Source organism: Magnolia sinica, chromosome 19 (assembly GCF_029962835.1).
Source record: "Magnolia sinica isolate HGM2019 chromosome 19, MsV1, whole genome shotgun sequence".
NCBI classification, from domain to species: domain Eukaryota; kingdom Viridiplantae; phylum Streptophyta; class Magnoliopsida; order Magnoliales; family Magnoliaceae; genus Magnolia; species Magnolia sinica.
The window spans coordinates 28,837,484-28,856,360 of record NC_080591.1 but is presented as its reverse complement, the minus strand read 5'-3'; the positions used below and the strand labels follow the sequence as shown (position 1 = coordinate 28,856,360).

Here is an 18,877-nt window from a genome sequence, read left to right as displayed (position 1 = left end):
AACCGGTGTCGATGGAGGAAGTGTCAGAAGTGGTAGTTCATTTGCCAAGAGACAAGTAGGGTCTGAATTGTTTCTCTAACTTCTTTTTCCATAAGTTTTGGGAGGTGATGGGCCGTCCTTGCAGCTGTGAAGGATTTTTTTATTTTTTATTTTAAAGGAAGGATGCATAGGAAAATCAATGCAACCTTAATTGTCCTAATTCCCGATGGTGGAAGGAGCAAGGAAACTCGATCAATCTAAGCCGAGTTGTTTGTGTAACACGGTTTACAAGATTCTCAGCAAAAGAATGGCCAACCGATTGAGGCTCATCCTTCCAAAGATTCTTTCAAAGAGTCAAGGGTGTCAGGGGAGGCAGATTGTAGATTTCAGGGTCTTAGGCCACGAGATTATTCACTCCATGAAGAATGCCGGAAAAGAAAAGGCAAGTTTGAGTTTGAAACTCGACATGGCTAAGGCATATGATAGGTTGGAGAGGGGTTTCTTGATGAAGGTGCTTAAAAGCTTTGGCTTTGGGCAGCGGTATTGCCTTCTCGTGGAGCAGTGCATTTCGACTCTTAAGTTCTTGATTATGATCAACAGGCAGCCGAGGGGTTGTTATTTTGAGAGCTATAGAGGCCTAAGGCAAAGAGACCCTCTATCCCCCTATCTATTCATTATAGCGATGGAGGGGAAGATGTCTGGAGCAGAAGTGTTTGGAGGAGAAAGGGATTTGCCCCTCTCATTGAGTGAGCCCTATATCCCATCTCTAGTTTGTAGACATTTATTTTTACGAAAGCAAACCAGAAAAAGCATTCGGTCGAATTCTCGGCAATAGAGGCAGGAGAGTTGGAAGTAATAGATTGCAAGGTAGGGCAGGCATAATTATCCAACCATTCAGATAGGCCGAAGGGGGATTAGTCTGTGGTAGGGCATGACATAGGTGGTCAAGAGAGAACGACATAACAGGTAGGGAAGGAGTTTACAGTACCCATCCACCAGTTAGGAGAGGAATGATAAGTAAGGGGACATGTCATCCGTTTATGGCATAAGATCGGCAGCTCCATCATCGAATCCCAGCTTAAAAGGAATGGATGGAAAGGCAGCTTCAAAAGAAGGGCAATAAGGAAAGCTGTTTTGTTTTGTTTCGGTATCCAGGTACTTATGTGATAGGGCATTGATTGATCGACCACAGCCCCCGTCTGAGACAAAGAGTCGAGGGCAGGCTAAGAACGGGAAGTCAAATCTCTATCGGTAAACAAAAAAGTAGGCCTTCAATTCGATTTATAGAAATCAATATTCAAAACTCGATTCGAATAAATGAATGGGGGAATAGGAATCGATGGATTCGAATAACGAGGGGGAGAGAGAACCATATTCCAAACCTCGCCTCGAGGTGCTCAATGTACAGTAATGGAATTAAAGAAGAATAGGAGCCCCCCCCCGGTGGTCGGTGCATGTTCATCCATCCCTCCCTGACCCAAAGAATAAGAAGCCCCCCCAGTGGTCGGTGCATGTTCATCCATCCCTCCCTGACCCGAAGAATAAGAAGGCGTCGAGACCTGAGGCTAAGACGAGCGAGCCCAAGACCAAGGCCGAGCCGAGAAAGACGGAAAAATCCGCAGGATATTAGGTGCTTCATCTGCTCCAAAACAGACTACGAGACTGTCTGCAGAGGCAGGCCCTTAACGCCTTGAAGACGGAGGAGGAGCAAGCAGAGCCACGGATGGGGGCCTTGCAACAACTCAATGCCATTAGGGGGCTCAATCAGAGGACAAGCCCACAGCAAGGAAGCTGATGTACATCTCGGTGGCCATCAATGGACAGGATGCGGATGCGGTGGCCTTGGTTGACACAGGGGCCACCCACAACTTTGTAGCTGAAAGGATGGTAAAAAGGCTGGGCCTCAAGCTCAGAACAGGATGCAAGCCAGCAATCAGATCAATCGCGTCAGCTTTTAGCTTTCAGATCTGAGTTCTAAGGCTTTAAAAAATAAAAAATAAAAAAAAATCTTAGCAATCTATCTGCTTGAACATTGCAGATTTTCTTTATTTGTTGGAATTGGTTTCATGGCTCATCTTTCTATTCCTTCAATTTCTTCATTCATGATAGAAAAGCTTAATGGAAACATTTATTTTGCCTGGGAACTTCAAATGAAGAAGTTTTTGGATACACATGAGTTCTTCCCAGTCGTAGATGGGACTGAACCAAAACATTACAGTAAATAGTAATGGTTTCTGAAGCTAAGGATGGAGTTCCAACTGTATTCATTGTTGATTCAAAAATGGCAGATGTGTCGGAATGATAATAATCATGCTGCAATGTGCATCCTATATTCATTTGGCCAGAACTACTTTTCAGTATTCGAAGTATGCAGATAGCTTAAGATGGAGAGGTATGGAATTTCTTTGCTCAGTCATATGCTCATCATATGTATGCTAGAAGAAAACTAATATCGAGTTGAGTCTTTTGAAGCAAGGAAATATGACTGTTGCGGAGTTGCATAGGAAGTTTAAATTACTTTGGAAACAGCTAGCACTTGTTGGGAAAGAAGTCAAGTAAAGCCCCTATTACGTATGGCGCCGTCACTAAGGGCCTGTTTGGATTCGCGGTTAGGGATGTATTGCATTGTATTAACGGGTCTGATGTGACATTAGCAATGTTTGGTTAAGAGTAGCCGTCCCTGGTATACAAAGCGCGTGAATACATGGCGGAGCCAGAATTTCTGACTGACAGTATTGTACTGTCAGTGCTATCCGTTGCCACTTGTACAACGTCTTCTCACACTGCATCAAAACCTACTGTATTCGCAAATCGTACTATCCTACGTAGCCGTCCCCATCTAAACCTACACGCAGGCATCAACATGAAATAGAGGATATGTGCGAGAGTTCCCAGCCATCCATCGGGAGGGCTCACCGAAGATACAATTCATGATCTGAGCCATCTAGTCCATAAAACAGGTTTCTCTTACAACCCAAACTACTATATTTGAACAAAAGAAATGAAAGGTTAAAAATAAACCAGTGAACCACGCTCAACGATCAAATCAAGCGGTAAGGATGGTATGACATACTTGATCTCCACAGAAGTTCACATCCACCATCACGTGTGACGATGTGTGGCTTGGATCTCGCACACATGTGGCCTATGTATACATGAGACATCATGCAGCGGCGCAAGGGTAGAATCATACACGCTGCACGTGTGCAATGTCTGATTCATTGTCCAATATGCCCCGGGCCCACCATGTGATCACCAACTGATTGAACAATTTCAACCACCAGATTAGTGCAACGGACCACATTCAACTGATCAAACTTTGGCAGTATATATAAACAATCCGTACAAAGCTGCTATTGTATGTTGAACGTTTGTACAATACACGGGCCTAATACTTCGTATCCAAACATTGATCTTGTATACAAGATATTGTATACTTGCCCACACAATACCTCCTATCCAAACATTGAATAATGGCGTGGTGATACATGAACAGTACCCAATGTATTCTGCCAACTGTCCAATGTATACATGAACAGTACCCAAATACAATGCAATACAATACAATACACAAATCTAGACAGGCCCTAACTATAAAGGCCGCACAGGAGTTTTTCAGCAAGCAAGCAGCTTCTTCAGAAGGCGTTTGTTTCGGCGTTTGGAGGAGGAAAGCGCCCCACATATTAGAGCTAATAAGCTCGTGACACGTCAACTCAGTACCCCTTATCGTACTGAGTTACTCAGTACACAATCCAATGGTGGATCATTTTAGGGTATGATTGAAAAACTGAGGCATATCAGAGACTTGTGTCAACTACATTATGATAATTGTTCCACCGTTGAAACCTTCTCAGGCCTACCATGATGTTTATTTCCCATCCAACCTGGTCATAAATATTGGAGGGAAAACACAAATGTCGGATTGATCCAAAACTTCTTGACTAAAATGGATAGACGGGGTGGATAAAATATGAGTTGGATGATGCGTCTACTTAATTGGTTGGATGCCATTTACTGGGTGAACTATTAACTCATGGTCCAATGGGCTGCACCTGAGACCTCTTTTGGAATAGGTTACGTAAATTTGGTAAGGATTCGGTGTTGTAGTACCGAAGATGCTCTTTATCCTAAAAAATATTTTTTATTATTATATTTCACTACAAGAAAACCATCTTTTGCCGGTGGTCAAAACTGCCGGTAGGCAGTCAAAAAACTGTAGGCAAAAGCTCGGTGGGTTAAGGTTTTACCGGCAGACTGTCTTTTGCAGGCGGTTGCGCTGGCCACCGCCTAATGTAACATTTGCTGGCGAAATCCCTGCTAAATGCCAGTAAATGTTTACTGAAATTCCGGTATATTTGGGGGCTAATATTTATATTTGATTGAAATTTATTATTTTTTTTTAATACATATTTTATACCTGTAATTGAATCTCATGCATACATAACAGTGGCCCCACACATAGGGCTCTCGGTTAAGCTTAATCTTGAAAGCTTTGTAGTGGATTGTGGGGCCCAAGGTCTGATAATCAAGATTCAGCTTGTGTGAATGTGGGGCCCAAGGTCTGATGATCCAAATATTAGATGGTGGATATCCAATATTCAAAGATCTGAACCATCTTATGTTATGGCTTAAGAACACAAAAGAAAAATACATTAGTGGTGAAAACTCAAGAGAGAGAGAGAGAGGACAAATATCAAAGGGTGATTCATCTATAGTGATCCCAACATATCCCTGAAAACAGAACACTGTAAGATGCACTCTCAAATAGCATAATACCAAATGCATATGCATTTCATTAGTTCTGTGAGATGCATTTCATCAGTTCTGTGAGGGGGCCAATCTCGATCTAAGCACTTGATCAGGCCCAAGAAATAAAAAGGCCAGCCGGGGCCTATATTGGACCACTACTGAGAAATGGCTTTATTCCATTCCACGGCCGTTCATGTGGCGTAATGCATGCCCATCAACCCACTTCATTTCATGTGTTAAATCACTTACAAGAACACGTCAAATAAAAATAATAACAATAACAACTTCACCAAGGCCAGACCCCATCCACCACGTTGACATTGCAACACCCACACATCACCTACACCATTGCATTGCCGCAGAGGCAAGACCCACCACCTGGTTCTACCAGTGCTTTATCCAACTTCACCATGGTTTTTATGGCCATCAAGCATCTGTATATCCACAAAAAATCATCATGGATATCAGAAAGCAAATCAACAAGAAAACCAACTAAAAATTAATGTCAAAAAGTTCAAAATGCAACAGTAAAAAACCATGGCTTTAAGACTCAGATGAGCCTGAAAAATCATAGTCCTGTTTTCCATGACCACCTGAAATCCATTAAGATTTTCCAGTGGATATTAACAAATTAAGGGATAGGAAATAATAGAAATGACATACAAGTAACCAAAATTGAATTGTTCGAAATCATGAGGCCAACAATCCTAAGCTTTGGATAATGGGCATTAGTCTGTTGCATTCAGAACATTGCCATTTTTTCCATTTTAATACCCATTGGATGCACACCATAAGTTCTGCCACTGTTAGTTCAAGAGCAATCAAAGGTGTTTTGTGGGCTTCTGTTGATGAAAGGAACATTCTCTAGTACACATGCTCATGTGTACAACATCGACGGAGATATTTCCAATTCATTCCTGTCCAAAGATGTCAAGAGATTTTATGTGGTATCGTTCAACCCAACAACTACATCATTGTATCTTTTTGTGTTAGCTGTCCACAAGCGTCTACAATTCAGAGGTTAGGATTCTTTGACAAACCTGATGGCATCTTTACAATGGCATGATACTCTGCTTCTGGAATTCCAAGATGCTCATTGTCAATGTCCATGAGCTTTATCTCAAAATCAACAATCTTATCTTGACCTTGAAAAATGACAAAACCCAGATCAGTGATAAATCTCTGGGGAAAATGAAGGATTTCAATTATCCTTTCTTGGCAAGGTAGTAAAAAGGAGTTTACAAATAAACTAGAATGAATAAAATAGATTACATACAAAATAAAAAAATGCAAAATGAACAGAAGAAATTTTCTAAAAGACCCAATTTATCCATCCATTTCTTCTCTTCTCAACAATACATCAGTCGGCATTTAAGCATCCCATATAGTGGGCCCATTTATAGCAATCAAGATTATTGATACAATGGGCCCCACTGTAGAGGATGAAATAGACTAAACATCATTCACAAGACTTACATCCACCCATGCATTTTTCTGTAATGTTTAAAAATGTTTAAAAAGGAATATACAAACATTGGACGTTTGCTCCACTGTGTCAAGGAAGTTTTTACCCAAAAACCTCCCATCACAAAATTGATGAAGAAGTAAAAAAGAAAAATGAAAATATAATGTGAAATATGAATTTAGGTTTGATAAGGCATTTGAGGCAGGGAATTGTTAAATTCATGAATTCTGTAAATCCACATTACCATAAATTAATGGATTTATAGACAATTCAAAAAAGGAATACAAAGAGGGTCCACATTCAACTGAAAAATGTCCCAAGATTAGTCTTTAGGGACTTCCACTCTGGGAAATGTTTGGGGCATAGTCCATCCATAGCGATAATGTGGATTACTGTACCATGGGTCCAAGTCGACAAAATTGAAAACTTATGTATAGTGTGAAAAGGCGTATCAAACAATTCTTTTTATCTGAAAATACTGATCAGAGCTTTTCTGAATCAGAAGGGTAAAAATCAAAATTCAAACACAAGTGCAAAATCCTTACATTTTCTCGAATACTTTTGTTGTTTGAAGATCACTTTTCTATTGTGAAGGAAAAATCTCAGTTTGTATTTTGTAATGGTATGAACCAAGTAACAAATAAAGAGTCCTCTCATCCATCTATAATACCAATATTCCTACCCATATGACTGGTCACATCAGGAATTTGTAGCACTAGCATCCACTGTGAAACAAATTAAAAACTCAATCTATCTGAATAATGAATTATCCAAAATAATAAGCAGCAAAAATCAGTAAATACATACCCAGGCCACCATGATGTATGGGTTTTATCCATAGTCCATCCATTTTGCCATATCATTTTAGGCTGCAAGCCCAAAAATGAGGCAGATCCAAGGGTCTAGTAGACCACACCACAGGAAGAAGCAGTGATAATGAGACTCACCGTTGAAACCTTCCCAGGGGCCACCGTGATGGTTAATTGCCATCTAACCTATTCATAAGGTCACATAGACCTAGACAAAGGGAAAACATAAATATCAGCTTAATCCAAAACTTCTGTGGCCCCCCAAAAGTTTTCAATAGTAGGTGTTTAATCCCCACTGTGTGATCCACTTGAGCCTTGGAACCGCCCATTTTTCGGCTTGTACCCTAAAATGATATGGAAAAATGGATGGACGGTGTAGATAAAACCCATACATCACGGTGGCCTCCAAGCCCTATCCATTCCTAGAGAAGGAATGGCAGGGGTAGTACCAAATCCGCGTCCTAAAAAATCATGACACTTGAGATAATCCCAGTAATCCAAACAGCTGCTTGTCAACAGATGGACTGATGGTGCAAAAGGTGAGCAATGGCAAAGTAACAGACCACATTTAAGGAGCAAGCAACTCAACAATCTGCAATAAACATGCTGAAATTCCATGATCAACTGATCAACGGTTTTGGCAAGTGCTTGACTACTGCATGGAGAACATTTGACCACTGTGGCTTATGAGGTTCCTTGCCCGTAGACACATTTACCACAGCTATCTTGAAACAGGCCTTGAATATTCAGATGAAAAGCCAATTCAAAATATTTACCATGCATGGGTCAGCATGTGGAGAGATCACAGTTTGCACCGCGTAGCTTGGCCCAGGCTTGAATGAAAGATATAGAATCTGGGCAGGCTCTTTATATGTGGCCTAAATTCAGCCTTGGGTGGACGCACAAGCCTAAAAATCGAGGCCGAACATGGGACATGGCAGGCCAGGGCGCGAGCAAGGTGGACCACCTGGGCACCTGCCTGTGGCCATCCCCATTTAAGAGGTGTGGAGGTTTAAAATGGCCTCGGTAGGAAAGAGAAGTTACATATTCATTTCTGTTTTCAAAGAGATGTCCAGAGAAATGGTTGGCCATGAATCCTATGAACTCGAGTTCTTTAAAACCAATAGAATTTGAATTGCCTTAAAATTTTCAAGGGATGAGAGCAAACTGCTGCCTGACCTGTCGTGTCATATCTATTCGTCCTGTTTGAGTTCATTTATTCTTTCGAGAATCTCCACTATAATCATCAATCAGTTTGCTAACATCCTTCCAGAACAAACCTTCCACCAGAATCCCATCATGAGTAAACCTGCAAATCAAAGAAACATTCAAATTCTGCCAATTGGATCTATGAGTGCCAATGATTTAGACTCTCTTGCATAAATTCGTCCATACTCATGGATCGTGATCAAATTGTTCCACTCATTCCAAGTCAAATTCTTGTATAAAATGGGATAACAATCCATGCAACATAAAAGAGGCATTAAACAATGCTCAGCTTGAGAAAATCTATGGCATGCTTAGGTTCAGTTTGTACAAGTGACTAATGAGCCCATGATTCAAATCCATGGGGCAGCTCGTGATTGATAGCCCATATACTGATTATCTTCCATATGGGGAAATCCCATATTGGTGGTCCATATGCCAAATATGGGGAAATCCTATAACGTTTAGTGGTATTGATAGCCCATATACTGAGTATCTCCCATACGGGAAAATCCCATATTGTTGGTCCATATGCCAAATATGGGGAAATCTAACCTTTTGTGGTATTGAAAGCCCATATACTGAGTATCTCCCATGCAGGGAAATCCCATATCAGTTGGCCATATGCCAAATATGGGGAAATCCTATAACCTTTAGTGGTTGCCAGTAGGCAGACAGTTATAAATAAAAAATAAAATTAAAAAATTAAAAAAAAAGAAGAAGAAGAAGAAGAAGAAGAAGAAGAAGAAGAAGAAATGGTCCACATACAAAAATACAACAGAACAATGGCGGAAGATTCAATGGTCATGACCAATCTGGGAGAATTTTTGGTGCACGTGGAATTCACAGTACAACCCATAATATCAACAGTTTGGAATCATTGGACTGTGATCACCACTTGTACAATATTTTTTCTTTTCTAATGTGCATCCCCACTTGTACAAACTGAAAACCCAAGCTTACAATAGATACACCTCATGCGTAGTACAATAGTTCCATGCCAAAACGAGGATTCTGGCATTCCATCCCTGGAACGAGAAATTTGAAAATATATCAAATGAACTAACCACTTGGTAACACTCTTTGTGAAATGGACTGCTTTGTTGGCAGAAACAGATTTTGGATCTGCACTGGCAACAGCCAGTGTATACAAGTCAGAGAATCTTGGCAGCTTGAAAGATACTACCAGTCCAGTGCTGTTGAATGATCCCTGCACACAACAATTGCAACTGAAAATTCAAATCTCAAGAAGAAGAAGAAGAAGAAGCAACATAGTTTCATGGAGAATCCAAGACACCTGGAACCTCCAAAATTTCATCAAATGGTTCCACCTTAGGATCCTACATATCTAGGTAATGGATCAGGCTAGAGCATTTAACTGGATTTGCATTAGTTTTAGAAGAACTGATCATCTATAGGCAACAATACAACAACTTGGGCACTGTACCATCTTTCCTGCCACATACCATTTGTTTAGAAAGTCAGTACCATGAAAACATTATGTCCCACCATGAAGATTGCCCTTTACAAAAATAAAGGCTGATCCACCCACTGGGTAGGCCACAACTCTATGTCGAGTTATACCATTGGTTGTCCATTGATTTCAACAGTGTGGCTCACCTGAGCGACCAGGCCTGATTTTTGTGCCAGGTAATCTCATGGTAGGGTTTACCATTTTCATGGTACTGATGTCCTCCACCAGAGGCATGTTGGCAGAAACATGGTACGGTACTAAAAGTGGTACTTAATCTCAGTGTTTTAGTGTGTTTCAAGTCCTCCCGGGTGTTGAGCTCTCTCCATCCTTTTTTTTTTAAACACACACACACACACACACACACCCCTCATGGGCATTCAATCCCATGATTTCAGTGTTGAAATAGAGTCTGTCTACCACTGAGCCATGGAGCTGGACCCAGCTCTCACCATCTATTTGTTGGTACCAATTATCCTCTTATTTTTGGAATCTTATTAGGGATCAATTATCAAAACCACCCAAAATGGTCATGAGGTAACTCCATGGTTGCCAATTTTTAAGGCCGTTTTCTCGAGTCACTCATTTGCTTCACACATGCAAGGGAGCTTTATCATGGTGCCTCCTGGGGCTACCACGCTAGAGACAGTTATACAACTGTTTCTATGAGTTTGAGTCATCTGCAGCTCCCACTTGACATGGTGGATTCCAGTAGAAGAAAATCCCCTTGAGTGGTATTGGCATCATGTTACATATTCACATACCTGTGTTTGCTCATAAACAGCTATAGGAATGCCACATCTGGATATACGTATGAAGTGACATACATGCACGTCTCTATTATATAGTTCATGGAATGAGGCATTATCAATGCATGGGCAAATTGTAGAGGCAGGGCCTTAGCGCCATCGTTCAGTTGTCCAAATTGTTGACATGATGGGTCGAACTCTGGATGGCCCATGCACCAAAAATCCCCGAAACTGGAGGCAGTATAGTTGAAGGTGCCAGGAGCACCTGCCCCTATAGCGCCTAAAATTTTCAAGTGGCTTAGGCACATGCCTAGAGATTCCAGGTGCATTTTTTTAATTTTATATATAAACATTGATATTTAATCATTTATCGACATAAGTTAATCTTTTTGAAATAATCAAAAGTCAATGCCATGAATTCCTCTTAAACTGGAACCCCACATTCCCAATTTCCCCAAATTCCCAAAATTTAAATCCTAATTTCCCCAAATCCTAACCATAAATTTCCCACTTTCCCCAAATACCCAGATTCACCAATCTAAAACCACAATTTTCGAAACCCTATAATCCAATATTCAAAATCCCCGAATAACCCATGTTTTCCAATTCTCCTGAAATCCCCGATTCAGCTTAATCTCTTGTACAACAATGATGAAAGCTCATCCTGCTTTCAAGAAGTCCAACGCGGTGACCTTAACATAAAAGGAGATAAGTTGTTGGAAAAGGGCTTAACAGCCATTTCTATTCTATTCACACCCTTATTGGGTGGTTAAAAAACCATACCTATGAGGTGCCCAAAGGGTATCTCATATTTATAAAAATAAAAATAAAAAAACGGTGCAGCAGGCATGCCTAGGCGCACCGAGGCTCATAAATGACGTAGTCACCTCGCCCAGGGTCTAGGTAGGGTGCAATAGGACCAAAATGCCCATGCATGCACTTAGAATGCATTGACTACACTCCCAAGAGGGTCTAACCTATAGAATATTTGGCCTTTTATTAGGTCTAATGAGAACTACTGCTCTTTTTTCTTTCTTAACTGTCTATTCTTTGGCCACATATTGCAAGGTTAGGATTTTTCCCTTTTAGATCCAAGGGTTCCCACGGGCCCCACTAGCAGTCTAGCACAGACTAAAAACCTGAACAATGCTACACAAGCTTTCAGCCCTACCATTGTATAATACCTCTATGTGACAAAAATAAAAAATAAAAAAATAAACCTAGAATATTACATATACCCAAAGTGGTAGGAGCTCCGATGTGGGATAGGCATGTGGTAGGCAATCTCACTATTCAAGTGGTAAAGTTCCGGTGTGAAGGGAATTCAAGGACTGAAGTTGGAACACATGGATGCATAGGGGAACGTCTCCACCAAGGTCCCAACCAATAACCAGTGACCCTAGCTTATGAAGACACTAATAATCAAATCCTTCGATTGTTGGAATGTGACAAATAATCCAGAATTGAAGTAGAAAATGATGAAGAAATCTATAGAGTCAAAGGAAAAGTTGACATTTGAAGATGCAATAACATTGGACCTACACTTAGATTCATTAATGGATTGATAGATGGATCCATTGATAGTGGCGGCCATGTTGATAAACATGCAAATAGGTCTCAATACCTGAATTGAAGGACTTTTGCAAAAGATGATTGTGGCACGAAAAGAGGGGCAAATATTTGGGGATCCATAAAGAACTTCGAAGTTAACAACAAATAAGTTGGCACCCACAAAAGTGCAAGCGAAAGAGAGATCATCTACAGTTGACTCCCAACAAAGGTTGTGCCGAGCTGATGCATAGGGTTGCACCACCAGCTTCCGCCAAAGAAGAAGATTCGTCATAGAGGTAGTACAAGTCCAACCATCTTAGGTAGATTAGATCGGTTTGAAATGAAACTCTTAGTTTAGGGGAATTCTCAATAAAGATTCATTTAGGGTCTATAAAAGAGGGGGTGGCGTAGGATTAGATTGGTTTGAAATGAAACTCTTAGTTTAGGGGAATTCTCAATAAAGATTCATTTAGGGTCTATGAAAGAGGGGGTGGCGTAGGATTAGATTGGTTTGAAATGAAACTCTTAGTTTAGGGGAATTCTCAATAAAGATTCATTTAGGGTCTATAAAAGAGGGGGTGGCGTAGGATGTAGGCATTCCAAAATTTTCCATATGTGAGATTTTCTTAAGTATTGTAAGAAGAAGTTTGATATCAGTAAAGTATTTCTCCCTCTCCACTACTCTTGTCCATTTCGTTACGATTCAGGTGTCAATGTCTCATTGACTTGATAACCAAGTTGCACCGGAGATCCAAGATATCACCTTTAGGCTAAAGACTTTGTTTACCCATGGCTAATTCGTATAGAGATAGGGTAAAAACATTCTGTCTAATTTTCAAAGGCAACAACTTCACACTAGCAATTCTTAAGCTTGAAAGAAATTGAATTGCGTAATGAATCATGTTTCGTGGCGGCATGGAATTAGGCACAAGTTTGAATTGAGTTTGAGCATTTAAACCATGAGTTTGATCCATTATCAAAATAAGCAATTAAAGAAAAATCTATTACTTCACAATCTACCTTCCATCAAGAATCAACACACTCCAAACAATGAAACACAAAAGGATATCAATACAATGGATTTCTTCCAAATCACAAAACTTGAAACAATCAATATACCCCCCTTTTGAAAAGTCATTACCAAGTCTATATTAATACAATTTATTGAGTTGTTAGGCCTAGTTTCAAGTGTCTTTGTGTTAGCTGGAGCACGGTTCATTCCGGTACATGGTACAAGAACAAGCAAGCAGTGCACTACTTCCTCCAATGGTTGTACACTAGGGTTAGGATCATGTGGGTTGCTCCAGCACATAACTTGGTATATAGCATAGTTTTGTACAAGAATCAGTACTACATTTTATACATGAAATAAGGAATATTATTATTACAAGGCCCACATGCATAATATTATATATGCATTCTATTTCATAAATTAACGTATAAATCTCTTCACTGTGAATATAGATCAACATCAAAAGGTATTCTAGTCTAGATTATAGAACCATACTTGTGGATCAATTAAAGTAGCAATTTGGATTGCAAATGACCTGACGCAAGGATGAACGCGATGTGGTCGATCACCGTCTTCCTCAAGGGTATAACTACTCCGAATCCACGGAGCTTCTCTAAACTCCTCACAGAGATACCTAGAATCCACAAGGGAAAATGAGAAAATAGAAATAAATTCTAGAAATTTGAAAATTGATTAATTCATAATAAAACGAATTTACAACCCTTTAAATAGTGTTACCAAACCTAGGAAGAAGTTTCAGAATCAAACTCCAACTCAAACTCCCTAAAACTCGTAATTACCAAAACTAGTAAAATTCTACTCTAATAAAAATCCTAATTTTAGTAAAACTCTTCCAAAGCCTAATTTCTAAGAATAAAAATTCCAAATAAACTTTTGATAGAAGAGTCCTAGCATGATTACAAGCTGTTTCCAAAAAAGCAAAAAATGTTAAAACTCTAAAAATAACAAAATATTTAAAAAATTGGAATTACTAAAAATAGTAATTTTTCCTTAAATTTTCATTTTTGAGTTGAAAGTGCACATTTTCTGGTGAAATGGACAGACGCGACCCACTTTGTGGGTCAGTGCACCTCAGATGGTCCATTTCAGTAAAGATTGATAGGTTGTGCGCCCTGTAACGATACCCAGATCAAAAGTTATGGCCAATTTATGGTTCACCTTCTTTTGGTCCAACCATGCTAGGAATGTCTTTGTGCCACGTCCTACATCATGACCCATAATCCAAATAGCAAGATTCATAATTGAAAAGATAGGAAGATCGACAATTTCGGTAAAATTGTTCCCATTGGGTTATTGGTTAGTTAATATGATAAGGAATCTAGTTTGTTTTGTTGTTGTTGGAGGCAAGTAGGTAATACTTTATACAGTTGCTTTTGGCGTTGCATTTGTCTTAACACATCTTGAGAGGCTTTGTTGTCAATCAGAACTAGGAAAACAAGATTTTGTAGAGTTGGGTTGGCTTGGACATCCAATGTGTAGGTTAGCCAAAATTTGTGAATCTCCTGAATTAATCTTTCCCTGATCTGAACACTACAACCATCTTCTTGATTGATGCCAATCACCCTCCTAGCCTTGCTTTTTGTAAATTTCTACACCACCACCATCAGTTTGTCTACAAAATTCAGTCATCCAATTTCCCAAGTCAACATGATTTTTCTGTCAAAAACTTAAAGACTTTTCAGCATGCCTCACCAATCCAATAGAGCATGAACTATGGGAGCTTTCACAACTGGAAGCTTTGAACCTGCGTTAGAAATCTTATCGCTATGATAACAATCAAAGTGTTTAAAATAAGTTGATTTCATTAGTTTATATATAATAGCTGAATACTGTATAAATTGCATCAAACAAAGTTCTACTCTATTAATCTCACAATTGAATTAGAAGATAATGGTGGATTCACACAATGCTCAGCAGAGCATACCTCCATCTGGTGGGCCCCACCATGGATGGGTGATGGACCAAACCCCCATTAAACAATTACGTCCGTCTCATTAATGGTAATTGCCTATTGCAGATTGCCCCTTGGCCTTCTCTTATGTTCCTTTTATCCATCCATTTGCAAGTCAATTATTGAAAAGTTCAAATTATCCAATAGATGTACCTTTGCAGCGTCAAGGATCTACAATAAGGCCCACCAGATGAACGGTCTACCCATGTGAAAATGCTACTATAATTCAAACTCAAATTCCATATTTCCCAATTGTTATAAATAAATTTATTAAAAAAAAAAAAAAAAACAGACGGAAGAAAATTTTTGACATATTCCTAATATCTGAAAAAAGAAGAAGAAGAAGAAGAAGAAGAACTCACTGGAAGAGGATAAGTGAAAAGGATCGCATTCTTCTCCTTTTTGTAGATGATCAACTGCAACAATCTGTTGAAGACGATATACTTGCCAAAAAGGAGTCAAAGACCTCAAAAAAAAAATAAAAAAAAATCCAATTTCCAAAAGATAGATTACACAGCAAAAACACTAAAAAGAAGATGATTTCTTCTCCGAGAGATGTACGAGAATTAGGTTTTGAAGGATATAATGCGATGCATCCGATGAGGAAATGTTTGTTTTCCGGGAACTTCTTACGGTGGAACTGCACGACGAGAGCAATGGCAATGATGACCGTTCCCACAAGCAATCTGATGTTGCTCAGACGCACGTCTTCAGTGTATCCTCGGCCGGTGACGATCTGCAAGAAGAGAAGAGTTAGAACCTCATGTAAAGTCTCTGAAATAGAAATGCAAGAGAGAGATTGAGATAGATAGATAGGGGGAGGTCTAGGGTTTTGGAACCTCGGAGACGGATTCGTCGAGAAGGTGTTTGATGGAATGCGGATCCATCAGATTGGCTTTTTTCAGGTTGGGTTTAGGAGATAAGTTGCTGCCGTTGCTCGCCATCTCTCTTTCTTCTTCCTTCTTCCTTCTTTCTAGCTTTTCCTGTTTCCACTGTCCGAAGACAGAATAGTCGCACGTAAGCAATGCTCGGAGGAAGGAGCGCAGTAGGGCTGGGAAGCAGATTGTGTACTGAGTGGAAACAGATTGGCTACTCCCCCTGACAACAGCCCCGTGGCTAATGGTCGGTGCTCTGTGGGCCCCACCATGACGTGTTTGTTTCATCCATTCCGTTCATACATTTTTAAAGATCATTTTATAGATTTAAGCAAACAATGAGATGGATATAAGTCTCAGGTGGGCCACACCACATGAAAACAATAGTGATTGGATATCCACCATTAAAATCCTCCTAAGTCCCACTGTACTGCTTATTTGACATCCAATCTATTAATTATATCATCAAGGCCCAGATGAAGGGAAAAAAATAAAATAAGCTTGATCCAAAACTTTTATGGCCCCAAAAATGTTTTTAATGCTCGACGCTCATTCAACACTGTTTCATGTAATGTGGTCCACTTGAGATTTGGATGTAGCTCATTTTTGGTTTACCACTGTAAAATGATCTATAAAAATAGATGAAAGGCATGGATGCAACACACACATCATGATAGAGCCCACAGAGCATCGACCACTAGCCATTGGCTGGTGTGAGGGGGAGTAGCCAATTCGTTTCCCTACTGAGTAAACTCCGTGGGGCCGTGATTTATGCATTTTATCTGCTCCGTCCATCCATTTTACTATATCCAAAGCTCAACTGGACCACATCACAAGAAACATTGTGAATTACAATTCTACCATTGAGAAATTCTTGAGAGCCACGAAAGTTTTCAATCAAGCTCATATTTGTATTTTCCCTTCATCAATGTTTGGTAGATGACAAATAAAGACCTTAGGAAGGTTTCAACTGTGGAAATCATTATTTCTCATGCTTCACGTGGTGTGGTCCACTTGAAGTTTAAATATGCTTCAATTTTAAGCTCAACCTCTAATATGAGCTGAAAAAATGGATGAATGGCATGGATAAATTACAGACATTCATGGTGGGCCAACAGAGTTTACTCTGTATGGTAAAAGATTTGATTTGGCCGGTGACCTCAGTACCAGCCATTTAGTTGGTGTCAAAGCTGTGGGCCCACCATGATGTATGTGTTTTTTCTATGCTGGCCCTATATTTTTTCAATTCATTTTAATACATGAGCCCAGAATATGAGGCAGATGCAAATCTTCACGTGGACCACACTACAAGAAATAGTGGGGTCGGTGTGAGACCCGACCCGAGTTCGCTTGTGTGCATGTGTGTGTGTGAGTATGCATTTTGTTCTTTTTGGTCCCGCGGTCCTACCAATCAAATTTCGGCAACCCGCGACCTTTGGGTAGCGTTGGCGGTCATCCTTGAGTCTGGTCACATTGACCCGATTCGGATCGGCCCGAGACCTATGCTATCTCATTCGTATCGTCGTTGCGAGTCCAACGACGCATCTTGTGCATTCATCCGACTTATAGATCAAAAGTTGTGAGCATTTCATCATGTGGCCCACTTTTTGTACAAAGTATATAGACCACTCTCAGGCACAAGTTCCCATGCACACCACCCACACACACTACAATTCCCATGGAATAAACATTACCCATCCTAAACACTACCCACACCTAACCTACCCTAGCAAGCATTGTTTGTATCACCATAGGTCATGATTTCTTTCTCTAACCAAGGAGGGAGAGCAATGATGACTCTCCTACAACCTTCCCTTCCTCTCTCTCCTCCTTCATTCTCTCATTTTCCTCTTTCATGGTAGAATTTCCAGCCCTCCCTCTCCCAATTTCCAGTAACTTCCCCATCCTTTCTTCCTCCATCTAGCCACCACAAACTCATCTTGACCATTGAACCTTTAAGCTTGGAGCTTGGAGTACCTAGTGTTGGTGGTAGCTTGAAGATTCAAGGTGGGTGATTATAATTGTTGATTTTCTTTTCTACCATTTGATCTTATTTTTCTTTCTAGATGGATCATATGGGACCCACCAATCCATGGTGGGGATCCCATTTGATCTCATGGATGTGGTCATTTGGCCCATCCTACATGCATGTCATGATCCATGATGGGGCCATTCTCCATGGACCCCATCATGATGTATTTAATGATCCACTCCATCTTAAGGTCATCTAGACCCTAAGGATCATGTTGGGATGACATCCCAACCATCCATAGCAATTATATATCATGCATGTAGTGATTTTATGTTGCATGTACAATCAATGTAGTTGTATGGGTATAATTCACTCTTGGGAGGGCCCACTAGTGGCGGGGCCCTACCCCCATGGCCGGATTACTCTCTTTCCTTCTTCTCTTTTCTCTGATGTATGGATGATAGTGTGTGTGTGGCCCATTTATAGTGGGCCTTGGATGTCCCAAAATAAGTAAAAATAAAAATCCAGCAAGGTGGGATGCTCTTATCACCTAACTCCATGATCATCGGACACCTTAATCAATGCATGCAAGTGTCCTAGTTCTAGTATGTGATCTAGACTTATGTGGAGCCCACTGAGGAAGGCCACACAACCTTTTTATGGCTGAGATTATTGAGATATAGGCTGATGTGTCCAGCCATGTATTGCTGTCCAAAAACCCGGACTGTTGCATGGATTGTCATGTTCAATCTTTGGCATGGATTTTTGGATCATAATTGTCATTATTTTCTTTATAAGTATGGGGTGTAATGAGAAGGTGCAGACCCCACCATGAGGTGTGATGGGTCATACCTCCGATGGTCCATGATATGGTACCCAAAAAGGAGGCCCATAGGGGTGGGCGGTCCACCTTGTTGGGCTGTCCAACCCACATGTATGGAGGGAAAACATACACTTCAGCTTAGTTTCTCTGAAGGATGGGCCACTTTTATGGACTTCACCTTACTTTATTTTATGAAGAAAATACTAAACCTCCATTTTCCGCCTCTTGGATGAAGGTTGGGCCC

At 40.3% G+C, this 18,877-nt stretch overlaps 2 protein-coding genes across 2 annotated transcripts; one reads left to right on the top strand and one right to left on the bottom strand.

Moving 5' to 3' along the window:
• The first annotated feature begins 286 nt into the window (after positions 1–286).
• LOC131234573 (uncharacterized) lies at positions 287–1,950 on the top strand. Its single transcript, XM_058231508.1, has 2 exons — positions 287–725; positions 1,748–1,950. Exons 1-2 carry the CDS (start codon positions 287–289, stop codon positions 1,948–1,950), a joined length of 642 nt encoding a protein of 213 aa, XP_058087491.1.
• Positions 1,951–4,851: 2,901 nt separating this feature from the next.
• On the bottom strand, positions 4,852–16,016 carry LOC131234962 (signal peptidase complex subunit 2-like). The gene is made up of 8 exons (XM_058231988.1): positions 15,803–16,016; positions 15,548–15,699; positions 15,326–15,407; positions 9,276–9,418; positions 8,182–8,311; positions 7,001–7,210; positions 5,769–5,873; positions 4,852–5,162 (listed from the first exon to the last, which is right to left on the bottom strand). Exons 1-5 carry the CDS (start codon positions 15,905–15,907, stop codon positions 8,215–8,217), a joined length of 579 nt encoding a protein of 192 aa, XP_058087971.1. The 5' UTR covers positions 15,908–16,016; the 3' UTR covers positions 4,852–5,162; positions 5,769–5,873; positions 7,001–7,210; positions 8,182–8,214.
• Positions 16,017–18,877: the final 2,861 nt, after the last annotated feature.

Coding starts and splice junctions, on each gene's coding strand:
- LOC131234962 (XM_058231988.1), bottom strand. CDS start 15,907: ATGGCGAGCAACGGCAGCAACTTATCTCCTAAACCCAACCTGAAAAAA. Junction 15,700..15,802: donor TCGACGAATCCGTCTCCGAG/GTTCCAAAACCC, acceptor CTCTTCTTGCAG/ATCGTCACCGGCCGAGGATA. Junction 8,312..9,275: donor ACAAAGAGTGTTACCAAGTG/GTTAGTTCATTT, acceptor TTTGATTTGCAG/GTTTACTCATGATGGGATTC.
- LOC131234573 (XM_058231508.1), top strand. CDS start 287: ATGGCCAACCGATTGAGGCTCATCCTTCCAAAGATTCTTTCAAAGAGT. Junction 726..1,747: donor GGATTTGCCCCTCTCATTGA/GTGAGCCCTATA, acceptor GGGCTCAATCAG/AGGACAAGCCCACAGCAAGG.